Source organism: Echiichthys vipera (assembly GCF_963691815.1).
Source record: "Echiichthys vipera genome assembly, chromosome: 2".
NCBI lineage: Eukaryota > Metazoa > Chordata > Actinopteri > Perciformes > Trachinidae > Echiichthys > Echiichthys vipera.
This window is the reverse complement of record NC_139827.1, coordinates 30,882,877-30,905,938: the sequence shown is the minus strand read 5'-3', so window position 1 is coordinate 30,905,938 and position 23,062 is coordinate 30,882,877. Positions and strand designations below refer to the sequence as shown.

Sequence of the window (23,062 nt, the reverse complement as noted above, 5' to 3'; positions counted from 1 at the left end):
ACCAGAGCAGTGTGAGAAACTAGTGATGTCCTGTGGGTGCAGATGTGCTGAAGTCATTCAAAGCTGTGGCCTCTTTACTTCCTGTTCATTTTTGAATCCTAGAGAAGAAAACATTGTTGAAATCTTCTCTTCTGACACTGTGGTTACTGATCTCTATAATTTTGATCACTGTTTTTGCATTGTTTTTTTGTTGAAGTGCCTTGGTTATTGAAAAAGACATGCTAGTACAGCATTGGTATAGCCACAGTGGATATTCTATACAATTCTGAACAGTAAAAGATAATATTTCAGAATAAATCAAGAACTCATACTTTGTTCTCTTATTTTGATCTCCATTGTATCTGTATGTACTGTACATATTTATATATGAAGAAAACCAAAACTTCTGTCTCACATTGATGGTCTACGGAGCAGCTCATAGGATTGAGACTTCATTCTCTGGTTTTCTGGTTTTGAGAGGGAGTAGCTCATGTTCACAAATATTGATGGGACTTCCCTAGGCCATCGGAATAACATGTATGGATTTTGAAATATGCATAGTTCCCCTTTAACTCTGACTTTAGGCTATATCAAAGAAAATAGAAATACCAAACACTGTATACAGTTGAACAAGTGTAGCGGGACTCGAACATACATACACATACCAAAATCATTGTAGCCCTTATGGAGATATAGATGTAGAGACCTGGGTGTCACTGAGGTCCGTGTGTGTGTGCGTACTTGCCCACGGGCCCGGCCCTCCCTCCCTCTCTCGCTGTGTCTCGCTGCCTCCACACTCAGCAGACGGATGGACGGCTCCACGGAGGGCTTGTGCAGCAGTCCTCCGCCTTCCTACCAAAGCCGCATCTCGGCATGACTTAGGGAGCACATCCCGGCTCTTTCAGCCACACGCTCGCCGTTTTTGCCCGGCAGCAGCAGCAGCATCCCAGCGGCACCGTTTTCCAACTTTTGATTTGATCTGAAACAATCCCCCAGCTCCTCTGAAAGCCCCCCCTGTCCTTAGCTCACCCGTCCCCGGGAGATAAGTCACTTCCCTGGGAAGTAAAGGAGGCTGCTTGTTTTCTGTTTACTTCGGGGATCCGCATGGATGTGGCAGCGGTAGAGGTGATGTCTCTGCCGGGTATCCGACTCCGGAATCGGCAGGCGCAAGTGATGCCGAACCAGAGGAAGGTCAGAGCAAGACGGAAAGGACGGAAGGAGTTGCTTTTGATCCAGATATGCTTGTTCGGCGGCTTGCTGCTGGTCGTGAAGGGGCTTTCCTACTTAGCGGAACATTCAGGTGAGGACTTAGCCGTTTGTGCAGCTCCTGTTCGGAGCAACGGGGTGCCGGGAAAAGAGGAGCCGGGTTCCCCCAAGAGTTTGCGTGTTTGTTTTGTACACGTTTGTCTGCGGAACACATCTTCAGTTAACTGTCTTTATTTTGTCACTTTTGACACCAAGAAAGATACGTTAACATTTGTGTTGGCGGCTAACGTTCCATTGTGAAAACCATGGTACCTATAAAAGCATATTCCTGTTATCTCCGAGGCTAAATGTTAGCCTGCTCTTACGTATAGTGTGGCACGTTTGCCCAGCGGCTAAATGAACGGTGTAGTGTTTTAGTGTGTGTCATTGTTGTGTGTGACATGGTGACTTTGTAACAGTCTGTTCCCATGGGGACGGAAGTTCTGTAATATTCTTCTCCCACTTACCTTCAAGAGCTAGCATAACCTGCAGGAGTGTGTCCCGTATCATCTACAGGGCACAAGAAGGGCACCACTTTATCAGAACCACTACTTATTCACTTCTGTTCCATCATGTCAGAACCGTTGGTCCTGTTCATGGCTGCAGTGAACATGAACTGCCCCCCCCCCCCAAATAAAAATAGTCTACATTATTCAAAATTGAACAGCTTTATTTTCTTCAGACTTCACATTCTTCACATTTAAGAGTCACATCTAAACAGAAATGATTGAAAAGGTTTCTTACACAGACGCTGATGATCAGCAGGCTTTAAAACAAAGAGCTTCATATTTACATTTTCATCCATATCAATAAATCATGCATAAAGTAGTCCCAGACACTGGGAGAGCAGGGAGATGGGGAGAAGAACTGGGGCTGAGGAGACATTACATGATTTACTAATATAACAGTTAAAATGATGATTTACTAATATAACAGTTCAGTAAATGATGATTTACTAATATAACAGTTCAGTAAATGATGATTTACTAATATAACAGTTCAGTAAATGATGATTTACTAATATAACAGTTAAAATGATGATTTACTAATATAACAGTTCAGTAAATGATGATTTACTAATATAACAGTTAAAATGATGATTTACTAATATAACAGTTCAGTAAAATGATGATTTACTAATATAACAGTTCAGTAAATGATGATTTACTAATATAACAGTTCAGTAAATGATGATTTACTAATATAACAGTTAAAATGATGATTTACTAATATAACAGTTCAGTAAAATGATGATTTACTAATATAACAGTTCAGTAAATGATGATTTACTAATATAACAGTTCAGTAAATGATGATTTACTAATATAACAGTTAAAATGATGATTTACTAATATAACAGTTAAAATGATGATTTATTAATATAACAGTTAAAATGATGATTTACTAATATAACAGTTAAAATGATGATTTACTAATATAACCGTTAAAATGATGATTTATTAATATAACAGTTAAAATGATGATTTATTAATATAACAGTTCAGTAAAATAATGATTTACTAATATAACAGTTAAAATGATGATTTACTAATATAACAGTTAAAATGATGATTTACTAATATAACAGTTAAAATGATGATTTACTAATATAACAGTTAAAATGATGATTTACTAATATAACAGTTCAGTAAATGATGATTTACTAATATAACAGTTAAAATGATGATTTACTAATATAACAGTTCAGTAAAATAATGATTTACTAATATAACAGTTAAAATGATGATTTATTAATATAACAGTTAAAATGATGATTTACTAATATAACAGTTAAAATGATGATTTACTAATATAACAGTTAAAATGATGATTTACTAATATAACAGTTAAAAACTATGATTTACAAATACAACAGTTAAAATGAGGATTTACTAATATAACAGTTAAAATGAGGATTTACTAATATAACAGTTCAGTAAAATAATGATTTACTAATATGACAGTTCAGTAAAAAGATGATTTACTAATATAACAGTTAAAATGATGATTTACTAATATAACAGTTAAAATGATGATTTACTAATATAACAGTTAAAATGATGATTTACTAATATAACAGTTAAAATGGTGATTTACTAATATAACAGTTCAGTAAATGATGATTTATTAATATAACAGTTAAAATGATGATTTACTAATATAACAGTTCAGTAAATGATGATTTACTAATATAACAGTTAAAATGAGGATTTACTAATATAACAGTTAAAATGAGGATTTACTAATATAACAGTTAAAATGATGATTTACTAATATAACAGTTAAAATGATGATTTACTAATATAACAGTTCAGTAAAATGAGGATTTACTAATATAACAGTTAAAATGATGATTTACTAATATAACAGTTAAAATGATGATTTACTAATATAACAGTTAAAATGATGATTTACTAATATAACAGTTAAAATGATGATTTACTAATATAACAGTTCAGTAAAATGATGATTTACTAATATAACAGTTCAGTAAATGATGATTTATTAATATAACAGTTAAAATGATGATTTACTAATATAACAGTTAAAATGAGGATTTACTAATATAACAGTTAAAATGATGATTTACTAATATAACAGTTCAGTAAAATGATGATTTACTAATATAACAGTTAAAATGATGATTTACTAATATAACAGTTAAACTGATGATTTACTAATATAACAGTTCAGTAAAATGATGATTTACTAATATAACAGTTAAAATGATGATTTACTAATATGACAGTTAAAATGATGATTTACTAATATAACAGTTAAAAACTATGATTTACTAATATAACAGTTAAAATGATGATTTACTAATATAACAGTTAAAATGATGATTTACTAATATAACAGTTCAGTAAAATGATGATTTACTAATATAACAGTTAAAATGATGATTTACTAATATAACAGTTAAAATGATGATTTACTAAGATAACAGTTCAGTAAAATAATGATTTACTAATATAACAGTTAAAATGATGATTTATTAATATAACAGTTAAAATGATGATTTACTAATATAACAGTTAAAATGATGATTTATTAATATAACAGAAAAAAAGATGATTTACTAATATAACAGTTCAGTAAAATAATGATTTACTAATATAACAGTTAAAATGATGATTTACTAATATAACAGTTAAAATGATGATTTACTAATATAACAGTTCAGTAAATGATGATTTATTAATATAACAGTTAAAATGATGATTTACTAATATAACAGTTAAAATGATGATTTACTAATATAACAGTTAAAATGAGGATTTACTAATATAACAGTTAAAATGAGGATTTACTAATATAACAGTTCAGTAAAATGATGATTTACTAATATAACAGTTAAAATGATGATTTACTAATATAACAGTTCAGTAAATGATGATTTACTAATATAACAGTTAAAATGATGATTTATTAATATAACAGTTCAGTAAAATGATGATTTACTAATATAACAGTTAAAATGATGATTTACTAATATAACAGTTCAGTAAATGATGATTTATTAATATAACAGTTAAAATAATGATTTACTAATATAACAGTTAAAATGATGATTTATTAATATAACAGTTAAAATGATGATTTACTAATATAACAGTTCAGTAAATGATGATTTATTAATATAACAGTTAAAATGATGATTTACTAATATAACAGTTAAATGATGATTTACTAATATAACAGTTAAAATGAGGATTTACTAATATAACAGTTAAAATGAGGATTTACTAATATAACAGTTCAGTAAAATGATGATTTACTAATATAACAGTTAAAATGATGATTTACTAATATAACAGTTAAAATGATGATTTACTAATATAACAAATAAAATGATGATTTACTAATATAACAGTTAAAATTATGATTTACTTATATAACAGTTCAGTAAATGATGATTTACTAATATAACAGTTAAAATGATGATTTACTAATATAACAGTTAAAAACTATGATTTACTAATATAACAGAAAAAAAGATGATTTACTAATATAACAGTTAAAATGATGATTTACTAATATAACAGATAAAATGACGATTTACTAATATAACAGTCAAAATGACGATTTACTAATATAACAGTTAAAATGATGATTTACTAATATAACAGTTCAGTAAAATAATGATTTACTAATATAACAGTTCAGTAAATGATGATTTACTAATATAACAGTTCAGTAAATGATGATTTACTAATATAACAGTTAAAATGATGATTTACTAATATAACAGTTCAGTAAAATGATGATTTACTAATATAACAGTTCAGTAAATGATGATTTACTAATATAACAGTTCAGTAAATGATGATTTACTAATATAACAGTTAAAATGATGATTTACTAATATAACAGTTCAGTAAATGATGATTTACTAATATAACAGTTAAAATGATGATTTACTAATATAACAGTTCAGTAAATGATGATTTACTAATATAACAGTTCAGTAAAATGATGATTTACTAATATAACAGTTAAAATGATGATTTACTTATATAACAGTTCAGTAAATGATGATTTACTAATATAACAGTTAAAATGATGATTTACTAATATAACAGTTAAAAACTATGATTTACTAATATAACAGAAAAAAAGATGATTTACTAATATAACAGTTAAAATGATGATTTACTAATATAACAGATAAAATGACGATTTACTAATATAACAGTCAAAATGACGATTTACTAATATAACAGTTAAAATGATGATTTACTAATATAACAGTTCAGTAAAATAATGATTTACTAATATAACAGTTCAGTAAATGATGATTTACTAATATAACAGTTCAGTAAATGATGATTTACTAATATAACAGTTAAAATGATGATTTACTAATATAACAGTTCAGTAAAATGATGATTTACTAATATAACAGTTCAGTAAATGATGATTTACTAATATAACAGTTCAGTAAATGATGATTTACTAATATAACAGTTAAAATGATGATTTACTAATATAACAGTTCAGTAAATGATGATTTACTAATATAACAGTTAAAATGATGATTTACTAATATAACAGTTCAGTAAATGATGATTTACTAATATAACAGTTAAAATGATGATTTACTAATATAACAGTTAAAATGATGATTTACTAATATAACAGTTCAGTAAATGATGATTTACTAATATAACAGTTAAAATGATGATTTACTAATATAACCGTTAAAATGATGATTTATTAATATAACAGTTAAAATGATGATTTATTAATATAACAGTTCAGTAAAATAATGATTTACTAATATAACAGTTAAAATGATGATTTACTAATATAACAGTTAAAATGATGATTTACTAATATAACAGTTAAAATGATGATTTACTAATATAACAGTTAAAATGATGATTTACTAATATAACAGTTCAGTAAATGATGATTTACTAATATAACAGTTCAGTAAAATAATGATTTACTAATATAACAGTTAAAATGATGATTTATTAATATAACAGTTAAAATGATGATTTACTAATATAACAGTTAAAATGATGATTTACTAATATAACAGTTAAAATGATGATTTACTAATATAACAGTTAAAAACTATGATTTACAAATACAACAGTTAAAATGAGGATTTACTAATATAACAGTTAAAATGAGGATTTACTAATATGACAGTTCAGTAAATGATGATTTACTAATACAACAGTTAAAATGAGGATTTACTAATATAACAGTTAAAATGAGGATTTACTAATATAACAGTTAAAATGATGATTTACTAATATAACAGTTAAAATGATGATTTACTAATATAACAGTTCAGTAAAATGAGGATTTACTAATATAACAGTTAAAATGATGATTTACTAATATAACAGTTAAAATGATGATTTACTAATATAACAGTTAAAATGATGATTTACTAATATAACAGTTAAAATGATGATTTACTAATATAACAGTTCAGTAAAATGATGATTTACTAATATAACAGTTCAGTAAATGATGATTTATTAATATAACAGTTAAAATGATGATTTACTAATATAACAGTTAAAATGAGGATTTACTAATATAACAGTTAAAATGATGATTTACTAATATAACAGTTCAGTAAAATGATGATTTACTAATATAACAGTTAAAATGATGATTTACTAATATAACAGTTAAACTGATGATTTATTAATATAACAGTTCAGTAAAATGATGATTTACTAATATGACAGTTAAAATGATGATTTACTAATATAACAGTTAAAAACTATGATTTACTAATATAACAGTTAAAATGATGATTTACTAATATAACAGTTCAAATGATAATTTACTAATATAACAGTTCAGTAAAATGATGATTTACTAATATAACAGTTAAAATGATGATTTACTAATATAACAGTTAAAATGATGATTTACTAAGATAACAGTTCAGTAAAATAATGATTTACTAATATAACAGTTAAAATGATGATTTATTAATATAACAGTTAAAATGATGATTTACTAATATAACAGTTAAAATGATGATTTATTAATATAACAGAAAAAAAGATGATTTACTAATATAACAGTTCAGTAAAATAATGATTTACTAATATAACAGTTAAAATGATGATTTACTAATATAACAGTTAAAATGATGATTTACTAATATAACAGTTCAGTAAATGATGATTTATTAATATAACAGTTAAAATGATGATTTACTAATATAACAGTTAAAATGATGATTTACTAATATAACAGTTAAAATGAGGATTTACTAATATAACAGTTAAAATGAGGATTTACTAATATAACAGTTCAGTAAAATGATGATTTACTAATATAACAGTTAAAATGATGATTTACTAATATAACAGTTAAAATGAGGATTTACTAATATAACAGTTCAGTAAAATGATGATTTACTAATATAACAGTTAAAATGATGATTTACTAATATAACAGTTCAGTAAATGATGATTTACTAATATAACAGTTAAAATGATGATTTACTAATATAACAGTTCAGTAAAATGATGATTTACTTATATAACAGTTCAGTAAAATGATGATTTACTAATATAACAGTTAAAATGATGATTTACTAATATAACAGTTAAAATGATGATTTACAAATATAACAGTTCAGTAAAATGATGATTTACTAATATAACAGTTCAGTAAATGATGATTTATTAATATAACAGTTAAAATGATGATTTACTAATATAACAGTTAAATGATGATTTACTAATATAACAGTTAAAATGAGGATTTACTAATATAACAGTTAAAATGAGGATTTACTAATATAACAGTTCAGTAAAATGATGATTTACTAATATAACAGTTAAAATGATGATTTACTAATATAACAGTTAAAATGATGATTTAGTAATATAACAAATAAAATGATGATTTACTAATATAACAGTTAAACTAATGATTTACTAATATAACAGTTCAGTAAAATGATGATTTACTAATATGACAGTTAAAATGATGATTTACTAATATAACAGTTAAAATTATGATTTACTAATATAACAGTTCAGTAAAATGATGATTTACTAATATAACAGTTAAAATGATGATTTACTTATATAACAGTTCAGTAAATGATGATTTACTAATATAACAGTTAAAATGATGATTTACTAATATAACAGTTAAAAACTATGATTTACTAATATAACAGAAAAAAAGATGATTTACTAATATAACAGTTAAAATGATGATTTACTAATATAACAGATAAAATGACGATTTACTAATATAACAGTCAAAATGACGATTTACTAATATAACAGTTAAAAATGATGATTTACTAATATAACAGTTCAGTAAAATAATGATTTACTAATATAACAGTTAAAATGATGATTTACTAATATAACAGTTAAAATGATGATTTACTAATATAACAGTTAAAAACTATGATTTACTAATATAACAGTTAAAATGATGATTTACTAATATAACAGTTAAAATGATGATTTACTAATATAACAGTTCAGTAAAATGATGATTTACTAATATAACAGTTAAAATGATGATTTACTAATATAACAGTAAAAATGATGATTTACTAATATAACAGTTAAAAACTATGATTTACTAATATAACAGTTAAAATGATGATTTACTAATATAACAGTTAAAATGATGATTTACTAATATAACAGTTAAAATGATGATTTACTAATATAACAGTTAAAATGATGATTTACTAATATAACAGTTCAGTAAATGATGATTTACTAATATAACAGTTAAACTGATGATTTACTAATATAACAGTTCAGTAAATGATGATTTACTAATATAACAGTTAAAATGATGATTTACTAATATAACAGTTAAAATGATGATTTACTAATATAACAGTTAAAATAATGATTTACTAATATAACAGTAAAATGATGATTTACTTATATAATAGATCAGTAAATGATGATTTACTAATATAACAGTTAAAATGATGATTTACTAATGTAACAGTTCAGTAAATGATGATTTATTAATATAACAGTTAAAATGATGATTTACTAATATAACAGTTAAAATGATGATTTACTAATATAACAGTTAAACTGATGATTTACTAATATAACAGTTAAAATGATGATTTACTAATATAACAGTTCTGTAAAATGATGATTTACTAATACAACAGTTAAAATGATGATTTACTAATATAACAGTCAAAATGACGATTTACTAATATAATAGTCAAAATGATGATTTACTAATATAACAGATAAAATGATGATTCACTAATCTAACAGTTAAAATGATGATTTACTAATATAACAGTTAAAATGATGATTTACTAATATAACAGTTAAAATGATGATTTACTAATATAATAGATCATTAAATGATGATTTACTAATATAACAGTTCAGTAAAATGATGATTCACTAATATAACAGTTCAGTAAAATGATGATTTACTAATATAACAGTTAAAATGATGATTTACTAATATAACAGTTAAAATGATGATTTACTAATATAACAGTTAAAATGATGATTTACTAATATAACAGTTAAAATGATGATTTACTAATATAACAGTTCAGTAAATGATGATTTACTAATATAACAGTTAAACTGATGATTTACTAATATAACAGTTCAGTAAATGATGATTTACTAATATAACAGTTAAAATGATGATTTACTAATATAACAGTTAAAATGATGATTTACTAATATAACAGTTAAAATAATGATTTACTAATATAACAGTAAAATGATGATTTACTTATATAATAGATCAGTAAATGATGATTTACTAATATAACAGTTAAAATGATGATTTACTAATGTAACAGTTCAGTAAATGATGATTTATTAATATAACAGTTAAAATGATGATTTACTAATATAACAGTTAAAATGATGATTTACTAATATAACAGTTAAACTGATGATTTACTAATATAACAGTTAAAATGATGATTTACTAATATAACAGTTCTGTAAAATGATGATTTACTAATACAACAGTTAAAATGATGATTTACTAATATAACAGTCAAAATGACGATTTACTAATATAATAGTCAAAATGATGATTTACTAATATAACAGATAAAATGATGATTCACTAATCTAACAGTTAAAATGATGATTTACTAATATAACAGTTAAAATGATGATTTACTAATATAACAGTTAAAATGATGATTTACTAATATAATAGATCATTAAATGATGATTTACTAATATAACAGTTCAGTAAAATGATGATTCACTAATATAACAGTTCAGTAAAATGATGATTTACTAATATAACAGTTAAAATGATGATTTACTAATATAACAGTTCAGTAAAATGATGATTCACTAATATAACAGTTCAGTAAAATGATGATTCACTAATATAACAGTTCAGTAAAATGATGATTTACTTATATAATAGATCATTAAATGATGCTTTACTAATATAACAGTTCAGTAAAATGATGATTTACTAATATAACAGTTCAGTAAACAGTGACACTCTGTTGACTGTTCAGGAAAAATAAACAAGAAAGGTAAGCACAGTAAATGATTCACTGTGCAGTACTATTCCCTATCGAGAAATCAGATCTGCACCCCTGGTCCTGTTTGACCTGAAAATCCTCCTATGGGCGTCCAAGCATCAAGGTGTAGCTGCTGTCATTGAGCCCCATCTGAGCTCTAACTATGGGGAACTACTCTTGGCTCAGGGATGTGGCGACTTCTGGATGTTCAGGTGTTTTAGCTGCAGAGCTGTGAAATCAGGGCAACGAGCCGTAGGGCTTAGCCTACATGCCTTCACCTCTCCAGGTTACTGCAGTTGGCTGCACAGTGTCTTTCCACTTCACTTAATGCTGTTCTGACATGCACGTTAAATGATAAGTATTTAGGGCTGTCCTCGATTCAGTACATTCTTAGTCGACTAACACTCATATACGATTTTGTTGGCTGGTATTGTTTTCACCTTGTGGAAGTCTCTGTGTATCATCATGGCAAAATGTGGTCCTGGAGACTCCAACTATAGTGGGAACTACCACGGATCAGTTTTCACTATTTTGCCAGGTGTTTGTGGATATGTTCACACTGCAGTTACTAGAGAACTGAATCAGATTTTTTCGCTCATCAGCGACCCATATCTAATTTGCTTTTGACAGTGTGAACAGCACCAGTCGCATTGAATCTGACATTTTCCAATCAGAATCGGGCCACTTATAAATGTGCTACTGAATCCGATACACTGGATTTTTTTGGACAGTAATCTGAACGGCCAGGTCGCATTTAATGAGATGTTTAAGTCATTATGACCCGCGCTGCACTGTTTGTAAATAAATGACAAATAAAGTTGATTTAAAAAAAAAAAGTGGTAGAAATACTGCTCGGTGTAACCTGCCACATCCTGATTTCACCACTCCTGTCTCCGACGCCACATCCAAATACTCCTCTGTGCGGATATTGCTGCTATTGCTCCGCATAGAGCCATCATTAAATATGAATTTTCTTTTTTCTCTTCCTCCTTTGGGATATCACCTGCTCAAAAATTTACTGGCTGTCCTACAATATCGGTCGCCGTTGCCATGTTCGCTTCCATAACTACTTTTGTGGCGTGATGTCATCAATGATCAACTGAGCATGTGGGTCACTTCAGGAGTGTGAGCTGTTCGCACAGCAATCCGTAGACAGGCCACATTTAAGGACGTAATGGGAACAGACAAACAAAAAATCGGATTTCAGCAATAAATTGGAATTGTTCATTAAGACCTGCAGTGTGAACGTAGCCTTAGATGGTCGCTCTGGACAGATCTTTTTCACTGAGATAGCGTCGCAACTGTGCAAAATACACTCACAAATATTTACAGATGAGTAGTTGAGATTAATGTTCGAAAATGGGAGTGATCCAAGCGAGGAGGCCGTAAGAAGGGAAGGGCCGCCCACACAAACACTTTACAGCCCTGGTCCCTTAACCTTGCAAGTACAGTCACAAAATGTCACAGGTGTGTTGTTCAGATCGAAACAAAGGCAGAGTTGTAAGATGGCTTAGGTCCTAGCCAGGTTGGAGTTGAAGCATTGGGTCAGAGAGTAGACAAGGCGCCATGCCCCACCACTTGACGCCCCTGGTCGGATTTGGTGTTGATGGTGTGATCCCATCACAAGATGGTCTCTAGCTTAACTGATGAGTTGATTTGATTGACAGATCTGTTTAACGACTTTCTCCATAAAGAACTATGCAAAAGTACCACAATCTTGTGTTTGCCAGAGATGTGCTCATAAGTTTCTTGGAATTAAGTCATTTAACAGGAAAAAACATATAAAAAATATTTAATCGACTAAAGAAATCTTCGTCGACTAAGACTAAAACAACCAATGAGAGTGGGCAGCCCTGTTAGAATTGCCAAAGAATCTAAATGCAATCAGATAAACCCTGATAAGAAATAGGGACTGCGCTTCCTAACATCTGTACCACTTGATGTCTACATGTTCCTCTCTTTCTCTTGTCATCCATCTTTGCCTGTGCCCCCAACACTCCACTTGATTACTGAGTCAGCGTCAGCTGAAATGTATTTATCACTTTCTATGGACAGAAGGCCTGCATGAATATTCATACACTCATGATTTCTGCATCATGAGTGGGATTCGTTTTTTTCATCTTTCCTCCCCACTGCGTATCCTGGATACATGGGAATGCAACAGTGCTGATCTCCGCATGTGCTTGAAATTAGAGTTGAACAAGGGATGACAATGGGATGTTTAATGCATTTCCCCTGTCCCCTTTGTATTCTTGTTAAGTCTTAATCAGCTTGCTGGAATATCAATTAAAGTTGATTATTTATGATGCGCTTAATGAAGCTCTGCTAAATTGAGCTTGATGTTGCGGAGCTGGAAGCACTCAACGCCTCCTTGCAGTGGTGCATTAATCATTTCCACACTCCTCTTCTTCTCTCCATGATAGCAAAAGATAGAAGGAGGGAGTGAACAGTACACCGCTGGCAGGCAAACCTCACTGCTGCTGTAGCTGGAGGTGTAGCTGCTGTGTGTGGTGTAGGGAAGGTGAGGCCAGGTGGGAAGTTCAGCCATGCCCCTTGGACTATTGAATAGCTGGGCTTTTTAATTCTCTTTGAATCCCTCTCTTCGGCCAGACTTGTGGTTGGCAGGGTGGAAAGGGCAGAGTGCTCCTGCTGGGCTCTCTGAAGTATGAAATTAATTCATTGGTGTTGCTGCTTTCTTGAAGAATGTGCAGATGTAGCCACAGTGGGAGCCCCACTTTGTGAGCTGCACTGTTGCTCCACACCCCAAGTGGATTTTGTTTTGGAAAATCAGAAAATTCCACTTCAATGTATGAATTGGGGGGGGGGGGGGCTCCACTCTTCCAGCTGTTCACTACCCTACTTTTGTTACATAAAGGATCAAACTTTAATGTGACAGAGAAGTCAACAACCCTGCACATTAAAAATAAAACATATAGCTTGACACACACTTTCCCATCGCTAACATCCCTGCAACACTAAACTAAGAAAAGGCCCAACTCAGGACAGTAAAAGTAGCTGATAATATAATAAATGTGCTTAAATACACTAGATCTGAATCAATGAATCAATCAGTTGATCGACAGAACATTTATTCGGCCAACCATTCTCTGGTATCATTCTGTCTATTGGGGTTAATATCATTGGGATCAGACATTTTAAGACATCACATTGGGGTCTGAGGAATTGTGATTTCATCAACTAAACGATTACTCAGGTATTCATAAAATTAGCAGATTTATTGATAATGAAAATAATCATTAGCTGCAGCCCGGATATATACAGTATGTGTTAATATGTGTCTTTCTTTGAGAAGTTTGTGGGTCCTAGTATACAAAAAGTTGGCACTGACTGCTTGCTCACAGGCCAAAGATTGACGTGAAAGAAATGTGTAATGTTTGAGCTACAGCAATTAGTTGATTAATCAAGTAGTTGTTCAAATTAAAAATGAATCAATCGATCAAAATTCGTTTGCAACTTTTTCTTTTTACGGTCATTTTTCAAATTAAAATGCCAAACATTCCTTAGTTTCAGCTTCTCAGATGTCAGTATGTGCTTGTTTTCTCAGTCTTCTGTTATCGTAAACTGAATATCTTTGGGTTGGGGATGACAACACATGCATTTTGATCACCTTGGAGTCTGAAAAGCAGAGATAGACATATTTTACCATTTGCTAACATTTTATAGCAAAACAATTAAAGGGATACTTTACTGATTTTAAACCAGCTCTCTGTCATGGCAGTGTGGGCAGGTAAATGTTGTTTGGCTTCCCTCCGTGGCTATAATCCCTGTGGAACGGAGAAATCTGGGATGATGTGAAACCATCCATCCATCTTTAACCGTTTGTCCCTATCAGGGTTGCGGGGGGGCTGGAGCCGAGCCCAGCTGACATTGGGCATCGGGCACATAAAGACAAACCGAAACAGACAACCATTCACACCTACGGGCAATTTAGAGTCATCAATGAACCTAACACCTGCATGTCTTTGGACTGTGGGAGAACCCAGAGAGAATCCACACAGACACAGGGAGAACATACAGAAGGGCCCCAGGATTCGAAAACCAGGAACCCTCTTGCTGTGAGGCGACAGTGCCAACCACCTCTTCCAAAATCCAGTGGATAAGCAGAATAATCGACAACAAAAACAGTCATTCTTTGCAGTCCTGCAAATATAGAGCTTTGCCAACTAAAGCCAGGCTACTTTATAATTTTGTCAAAATTGAACTACTGTACGGAACCTGTAATGTGACTTTACTATGACCCTGGTTGGGCACAATATTTACTTCAGTGACTCTGGGGCAGAAGAATCCCTCATAATCTGTGCTTACATTTACCATTAGAGTGTAAACACTCAGGAGCTGCTGATAGTGATCTTTTTTTTCAATCTCTTTTTATTGGGTTTTGCAAATGAGTACAATTGTATTCAAACATTTACAGAGAGCAAAGTGGTAATTTTTTCTTATGGAAAAAAACAAAGAACAGAAAAAAAGGATGGTAGTTGAAGTATTGCTGCGGACCCGAACAACTCACAAAACTAGAACCGTCATTAAAAAAATACATAAATAAAAAATAGGACTAGGAAAGAAATAGACATTAAAAAAAAGAAAGAAAGAAAAACACCGGCACATCAGCCATGTATTAATAAACTGCAATTGAGATAGTAACAGACATCCTAAATCTGAGTAGCGGCATGTGACCCTCAACACAGCAGAAATAACATATCTACCCCTCTAAGTTGCTTCCGTCGTGTCAGTCAGGGGCGAGTGGAAGAGCTGTCATTTTAACAAATTGTAGGAATTGGCCCCATAATTTCACAAATTTACTGGAGCAGCTAGATAAAGACAGCCTGATTTTCTCCAATTGAAGAAAATAAAGGGTGCCTCTAATCCAGCGGGCATGACAGGGTGGTGGTGTTGATTTCCATCCATCCATCCATCTTCAGCCGCTTGTCCCTGTCGGGGTCGCGGGGGGCTGGAGCCAATACCAACTGACATCGGGTGTGAGGCGGGGTCCGCCCTGGACAGGACACCAGTCTATCACAGGGCACATAGAGACAGACAACCATTCACACCTACGGGCAATTTTTTAGAGTAATCAATTAACCTAACACATGCATGTCTTTGGACTGTGGGAGGAAACTGGAGTACCCAGAGAGAACCCACACACAGGGAGAACATGCAAACTCCACACAGAAGGGCCCCTGCTGGGATTTGAACCAGCAACCCTCTTGCCGTGAGGCGACATTGCCTTGACATTGACATCTGACAGGGTATTGAAGATGGACAATGCCAGAGTGTATGAATTAAGTTTTTGCGAGATTGCTTACACTTGTCACAAGTAGGAGTCAGACCATGATAGATCTTCGCCAGTGGAGCCTTAGTATAATAGGTGCAGTGTATAACTTTGCACTGGATAACACTGTGTCTTGCACAAATAGAAGATTTATGTACCCTTCCAATAATCTCTGCCCAGACTCAGATATTGCTGCTGATAGTGTTCTAAAGTCTACTCTTTTCTAAATCTTATGACGTACAATGAACTTGTAACATTGTTATTATCGCACCTACAGTTTCTGATAAAAATGATAATTTTTGCGATTTCTTGTATGCTCGTATTACTCAAATGGTTGTTTGGCCTAGTTTCAGACACCGGTTTTGTGTTTGAAAAGGCCCATCTAGATGATGTAACTTCACCGAAAGTCCTTGAACCTATTTTGAACGTAGACTTTTTGCTGTGACAAACATCCCCCAGGTTTCCATGTCTCCAGCCACAGCAGTGACGGCCAGGAGAGATGGGGAGGCAGGAGGCTACTGCAGGAAACGGACAACGGCAGCCTGGAGGAACTGGAGAGTGAAGGATCAAAGAACTGCACTGCTCCAGGTAAGACGGAGACAGGATGAAAGAAAGAGGACACTCGAGTGATCTCCCCCTCCCTCTTTCCTTCCCTCTGCACAGAACAAAGAGAGGGAGCTGGAAAAAAGGAGTGAAACAAAGGATCACCCCATGTCTTTCTGGTCCCCCCTTTTTTCTCTCCCTGATGTGGGGTAACCCAGATTGTGAGGTCAGATGATTTCCCTTGAGCGCAGGCTACAGCAGGCGGTGACATTCTGGCTGCCTCAGCGGTTTTCACATTCGGTCTCCGTCACATTTCTTTTAGGATCCTGCAGATTTCATTCTCACTTTCTCCACCTCGATTTCCTCTCCGTCTCGCACCAACTCTTTTTCATCCGTCCCATTCCTGTCCTCTGTTTCCCTCACGTTTTTCCCCACGGTGGCCACATGTCAGAAAAAAAATCCCTGTTTCCATGGCGACCTTTTATCTTATCATCAACCAGCAACTTCTGTTTGAGGCACTCAAGGATTGCATTCGAGAATGCTGAAGGCATTTTGTGGGGCTTCTTATTCGCAAAGTTGAAATGAAATGCTTTTACGTCATATAAAAGCGCGTTTTGTCATACAATCCAGACTGTTTCTCATTGGATCAGTCCTTAGGCATGCATGGACTCTCACCATCACCCATATCTGTAGCAATTTTTAGATGGAAGTAGGAGATGGGAACAAATGTGATGTTCCTGTTATAGTTAATATGTACAAGGTAGAGGTTACTTCACTGCAGATCACACTGACATTTGACTTTTTACCTTGAGTGGGAGACGATTGGCCTCCCCTCATAGGGAGGGGCCAGTTCTCTGGTGAGCTCATTAGGCAAAATGGCCATCATCAATCTCCTTTCTCTCCTGCGTCCAAGGTTGCCACTGTCATCTATAAAGGAATACAAGGTCAAAGTTCAACTTATTCTCTTGTCCTGCTTATTATACAGTAGCTGCCCTTTCCTCCTCTCAGGCTAAATTTAAAGCACATACCCTGGTGGCTTCAGCCCCTGCCGTCCTCTTGACTGCAAGGTTTTTGCTAAAACAGCCTCTGTTTTCTGGAAGACTTGCCCGCTGCGGCCATTTCTGCTCCTGTCCCTGGTATGAGCCACATCAAATGTACCATTGTGGGGAGTCAGTGAGTCATTCTTCATTCGACCTCAGAGAGAAAGAATCTGTGTGTTTTCAAAAGTGGCGCATGTGTGACGAGAGGTACGTTGAAGCAGTACGCATGGGCTGTGAAGTGGGAGCAGGTGCACCTCGTAGGCTATGTTTAGAGCTGCAACCATAGACTGTATATGAAGATGGACGACATGACAGCTCCCCAAAAGTGGAGCCAAAACATCTGGATCACCCCCTGGTGGCTGTAGTATAGGTCATAAATCCAAGTTAGCGGATGGGACATGGGCCAAACTAAAAGGTTAAAGTATACCTCAAATAAGTTTTTCCTGAAGATGAGTTCTGTCATTTTTGCTAGCTTTTATTACCTGGATATTTGTTAGATTGTTAATGTTTCTGATAAGTGTCAGTACCAGATCACTACCGCGCAGACTCTGGTTGCAAAATTACAACATGACAGCAACCGTATCCAGGATATTTTGGCTTCACTTTTGTACAGTTTCATTTGCCGAGACATTATGAGGTCTGCGAAGCATAAAATATGGGTGAAACATTGGTTTTTGTATGACACTTTGTCTTTTTATGCAAAATAATTCACCTCACCTGTTTCAAAAGTACTGGAGTCCTCCTGTCGCCAAGCAGCAAATAAAACCACCACATCGCTCTGCACAGGTGGGGCGCGTTCATGCTTAGCTCGCTTGAACGGAGCAGAGCCCTTCTGAGCCCTGCAGGAACACAAGCAGCGCATCAACATCTTTTTTCGGCCCGGAGCTGAAATCTGCTGCGCTCGAGTTGAACTGAGTTGAAAACATGAGCTTCCCTAGAACTGCATTGATATTCAATCAAGGTTCCAGCGCAGCGACAGACAATTTGAGCGAGGCGGTTGCCTCCAAATTCAAAATGCAGAAAAAAACCCTGAAAGTTTTTTTTTAAAACAATTAGGGATGCTCAATATTGGCTTTTCTGCCGATATCCGACATTCCGATATTGTCCAACCCTTAATTTCTGATACCGATATCACTCGATACCGATATATGCAGCCATTTACACCAAAATTCATAACATATCACCTATTATGGAATTAACACATTCTGCCTAATTTTATTGTGATGCCCCACTGGATGCATACATAAATGCAACATGGCTTTTCAAATGTAAACACAGTCTGTACAAAATAAGTTATTGAAAAAAGTGCCATTCATTTATTTGATTGTGTTTTTACCAAGAATATTTTGCCTCAAACAAAACTACAGACATTATCAAAACAAGGAAGATGCATAGCTTCAGTCCAGAGTAGTAAACAAACTTAGTTCTCTTTTTCCAGACTGAGTAACCGGCCGTAACTTGGCAAACAATACAATCAATAAATTAGCAGCCAAGCTCAACAGGCTAACCTGTATTGGATCTAATGGATACAGCACCAGAAATTAGCTTCTCGACGTGACTGTAAACAATGCTGTTCAATTCGGGTTCAGCACTGGTCTGAGAAATACTTGCGACTGGGCGTTATACAGACATAACGTGGCTCGAGGAACTCCACAAGTTTGGTGAATCCTGCATCTTGAACGATAGAAAAAGTTTGTTTCTTGGTGTCGGCTGTTGCTTCTTTTCATCACTTTGCTGCACAGATGTAGCGTATAACTCTGCATGAATCTTCTTGAGGTGGGTGATCAAATTTGATGTATTAAAGGAAAACGCCTTGTTTCCTCCTCTCATAACTAACGCCTTGCAGTCATTGCAAATCGCAAATTCACTGTTAGTAGGTGACACTTGGAAATACTTCCAAACCACGGACATCTCATGCACCGGGCGAGCAAGCTTGTTAGCCACGGTTAGCAACCTACGAGTCTAGCGTGTTGTTGTTGTTATACGTCATCAAGCACGCGCCTGTAAACGTCCCATGTTGCATTCATGTAGACTCGGAAATGCTGAAGCCTACAGAGCTAACATCGGTTGTAAAAACCCGATACCGATAATTCCCGATATTACATTTTTTAACTCAATATCGGCCGATAATATCGGTGGGCCGATATTATCGGACATCCCTAAATACAATGTATTAAAAAAGTCTAAAATGTGAGAGATAGTAAATGATAGATAAAGCCCCAAGTTGAAATTATTTGTTTTGCTCAACCAGCTGTCTAAAGGTCTTCTCCATACAGTGCTAATGCAGGAAGAAGTGTGCCCTAATGTTTAAAAGCAGTGTGTGTGTGTGTGTGTGTGTGTGTGTGTGTGTGTGTGTGTGCGTGGGTGTGTGTGTGTGTGTGTGTGTGTGTGTGTGTGTGAGTGTGCGTGTTCTGTCCTGGAGACGTTTACTGTTTTGAGTATTTTGCAAGGCATTTATACTGTATGTCTACTGTCAGATTTGTTTCACTGCGATAGCGTCACACTTGTGCAAGATACACCAAACTTTAGTCAGTCACCAAACTTTACAGGTGTGTCGTTGAGATCAAAAAGTCAGACTCCTATAATGGGTGTGGTCCGCGCACGGCTTACAGAAGTAGGGGGGTAGTCAGTTGGGAAGGGGCCATCAGCTGCGATACTTCATGCCCCCAACAGCGGAGGTCATCCTGTGGATCTTGGTGAACCTCTGCTGTTCTGTCTCGTGGACAGCTCCACCACGGAGGAAAGTCGAACACTAAAAGCCAAACATGTCAACCCTATAGTAGCGCAGGAGGAAAAGTCATGGGATCCCCAGAGTCAGTAGGATTCATCCTCTACGAACCAATGCCTATACCAAATTTCATGGCACACTTTTTTTTAGATATTTCAGTCTGGGCCAAAGTGTTGGAATGGCCATCTGACTGTCCACACTACCGGCTCTAATCAACTTCGAATAGTTCTTTGTGTGATCCAATTCTGCGTGTGATTATGTTTGGATATATGTATTTTATAGTTTATGGTGTACTTCCACAGCTTGCCAGCTACAGAGTAGAGCACAAGCCTGCCTGATGAGGAAGTATCCCAACATGAGCTCTGTGTTCTGCGAGGATGCAGCGCGGCAGAGGCACTCACTGATTGTTGCCTGAAATTAGAGGCCTGCTGATCAAGTGCTGGAAAGATGAGGGAGAGACACAGTCAGAAAGGCCCTCATATGCTAATGCCCCCCTCCCAGCTACACATGAACCAAGCCATCATACCCGTCATTACGACTCCCTCCCTGATTTTAATTGTGAGGGCCCCGTCGCTTCTACGGATTTCAGAGTCTTGTTTAGTCCCTCCGCCCCATCTCTATCACTCCATCATTTCTCCGCCAAGGGAAGAAGAGGGAAAGAAGAGGGGAAGCACAGGCAGCGGAGTTGAGAATGCTTAGATCTTAATAACTTTTAGTCATTATTTTCTCAGCCTCTGCCCCCTTGAGGTTTACAAATTGGTTAAAATGTCAGAGTTTCCTGGCTAGAAAAGGGGTGGTGAGTTCCCATACTGTATGTGTGGTTATGTGTGTGTGTGTGTGTGTGTGTGTGTGTGTGTGTGTGTGTGTGTGTGTGTGTGTGTGTGTGTGTGTGTGTGTGTGTGTGCATGTCGCCTTGTCAGTGTGTGTAGTTGGGGTGGTGAATAGAAGCAATCTTGCACAAAAAGAGTTCTTTCCGTCTGCTCTTGACCTTCCTTTTATCATGGCCACATTGTACTTTTACATTTATGGTAGGTAATAAGAAAAATCCATTACTTCTGAAGATGTCTTAGCAGTGGGGAGATTAGGTATACCGTAGTTTTCATCTGCACTAAAGCTGACCAAATGCACTTTTTAACACGTGGCCATGCATATACACATTATGTGTGAGACAAAATTACAAGAAGGCAATCTATCGTACGTTATGGATACACGTTATGGTACCTGTTAATATTTTTATTTAAACATATCAGGGTTCCCACGTCCTGGAAAACCTGTAAATTTAGGGTACGTCCACGCGATCGAAAACAACGTAGTTCTTAAAAAGTTTTACGTACACTCGGCCTCAACTCAAGAAATATCTGCGTCCACAGGAAACCAGTGAAACCAACTCCAAACGCTGTAGTACACATGCCAGGCCTATACATACACCAACAACAGAGAAGAAGAGACGGGGAGACGCTGTGGAGAATCATACAGTCTATGTGTAGAATACCAACACCGGAGAGTTTCTCTCCAAATCTGGAGACTTCCCAAATCCTCCTCCATCATAGAGAGAAATCTGTCGGCTGTTTCTGGTGTTAGTGGAGACTTTTGTGGTGTGAACACAGGCGGGCACTTTCTCGTTTTGGATTAAGCGACTTTTCATACCTTCTTAGCAACTTTATTTATAAAAAGAGACTAGCGACCAATTTAGCGACTTATTTAGACCATCGGGGGAAAGGGAGAAATATATGGTCGACCTATTTGATATCCATGCATGTGGCTCAGAGTCCAGTTCCGTTTATGGATCCGTCTCTCTCCTCTGACGCAGCAGCACTGTTGTTGTTATGTGACGGAGGTGGGGTTAGAGGCCGGAGGTGGGGCAATGACAGCATCGTTTAACAGAGTAGGAAGTTTCACCATCCAGACGACAACGCCATGGGGGGCGTTTTCAAATCTTCCCACTCTGGGATCCGGTTTCAAAACATCCCGTTTTCAGGCTCCGATAACGCCGGCTGCGTGTGGATGGTCGGCCATAACGATACTAAAGTTGTGCGGTTACAGGAAAACGCGTCTCCGTGTGGAGACACTAGTTTTCCAGTCATTGAAACACCTGTAAATTGATAAAAATGGAATGGAAATAATCTAGATTTTCCTTGAGAATGCTAATTGTATTTTAGCCCCTTACTCATAATCCCTATGTAAACCTAGCTGCGTTTTTTGTTTGAAACTCAACTTGTTGGTAGAAT

The 23,062-nt window shown here is 34.2% G+C and overlaps 1 protein-coding gene across 1 annotated transcript in view; it reads left to right on the top strand.

Annotated features, from left to right (window-relative positions):
• Positions 1–1,083: 1,083 nt before the first annotated feature.
• Positions 1,084–23,062, top strand: part of LOC310954284 (sodium/potassium/calcium exchanger 3-like) — a gene marked incomplete at both ends in the record, with an annotated part of 76,757 nt that continues 54,778 nt past the window's right edge. The window contains 2 exons of the mRNA XM_083923686.1: positions 1,084–1,279; positions 16,983–17,111. Of these exons, the coding sequence (XP_083779812.1) occupies positions 1,084–1,279; positions 16,983–17,111 (325 nt within the window). The remainder of the gene's footprint in view (positions 1,280–16,982; positions 17,112–23,062) is intronic.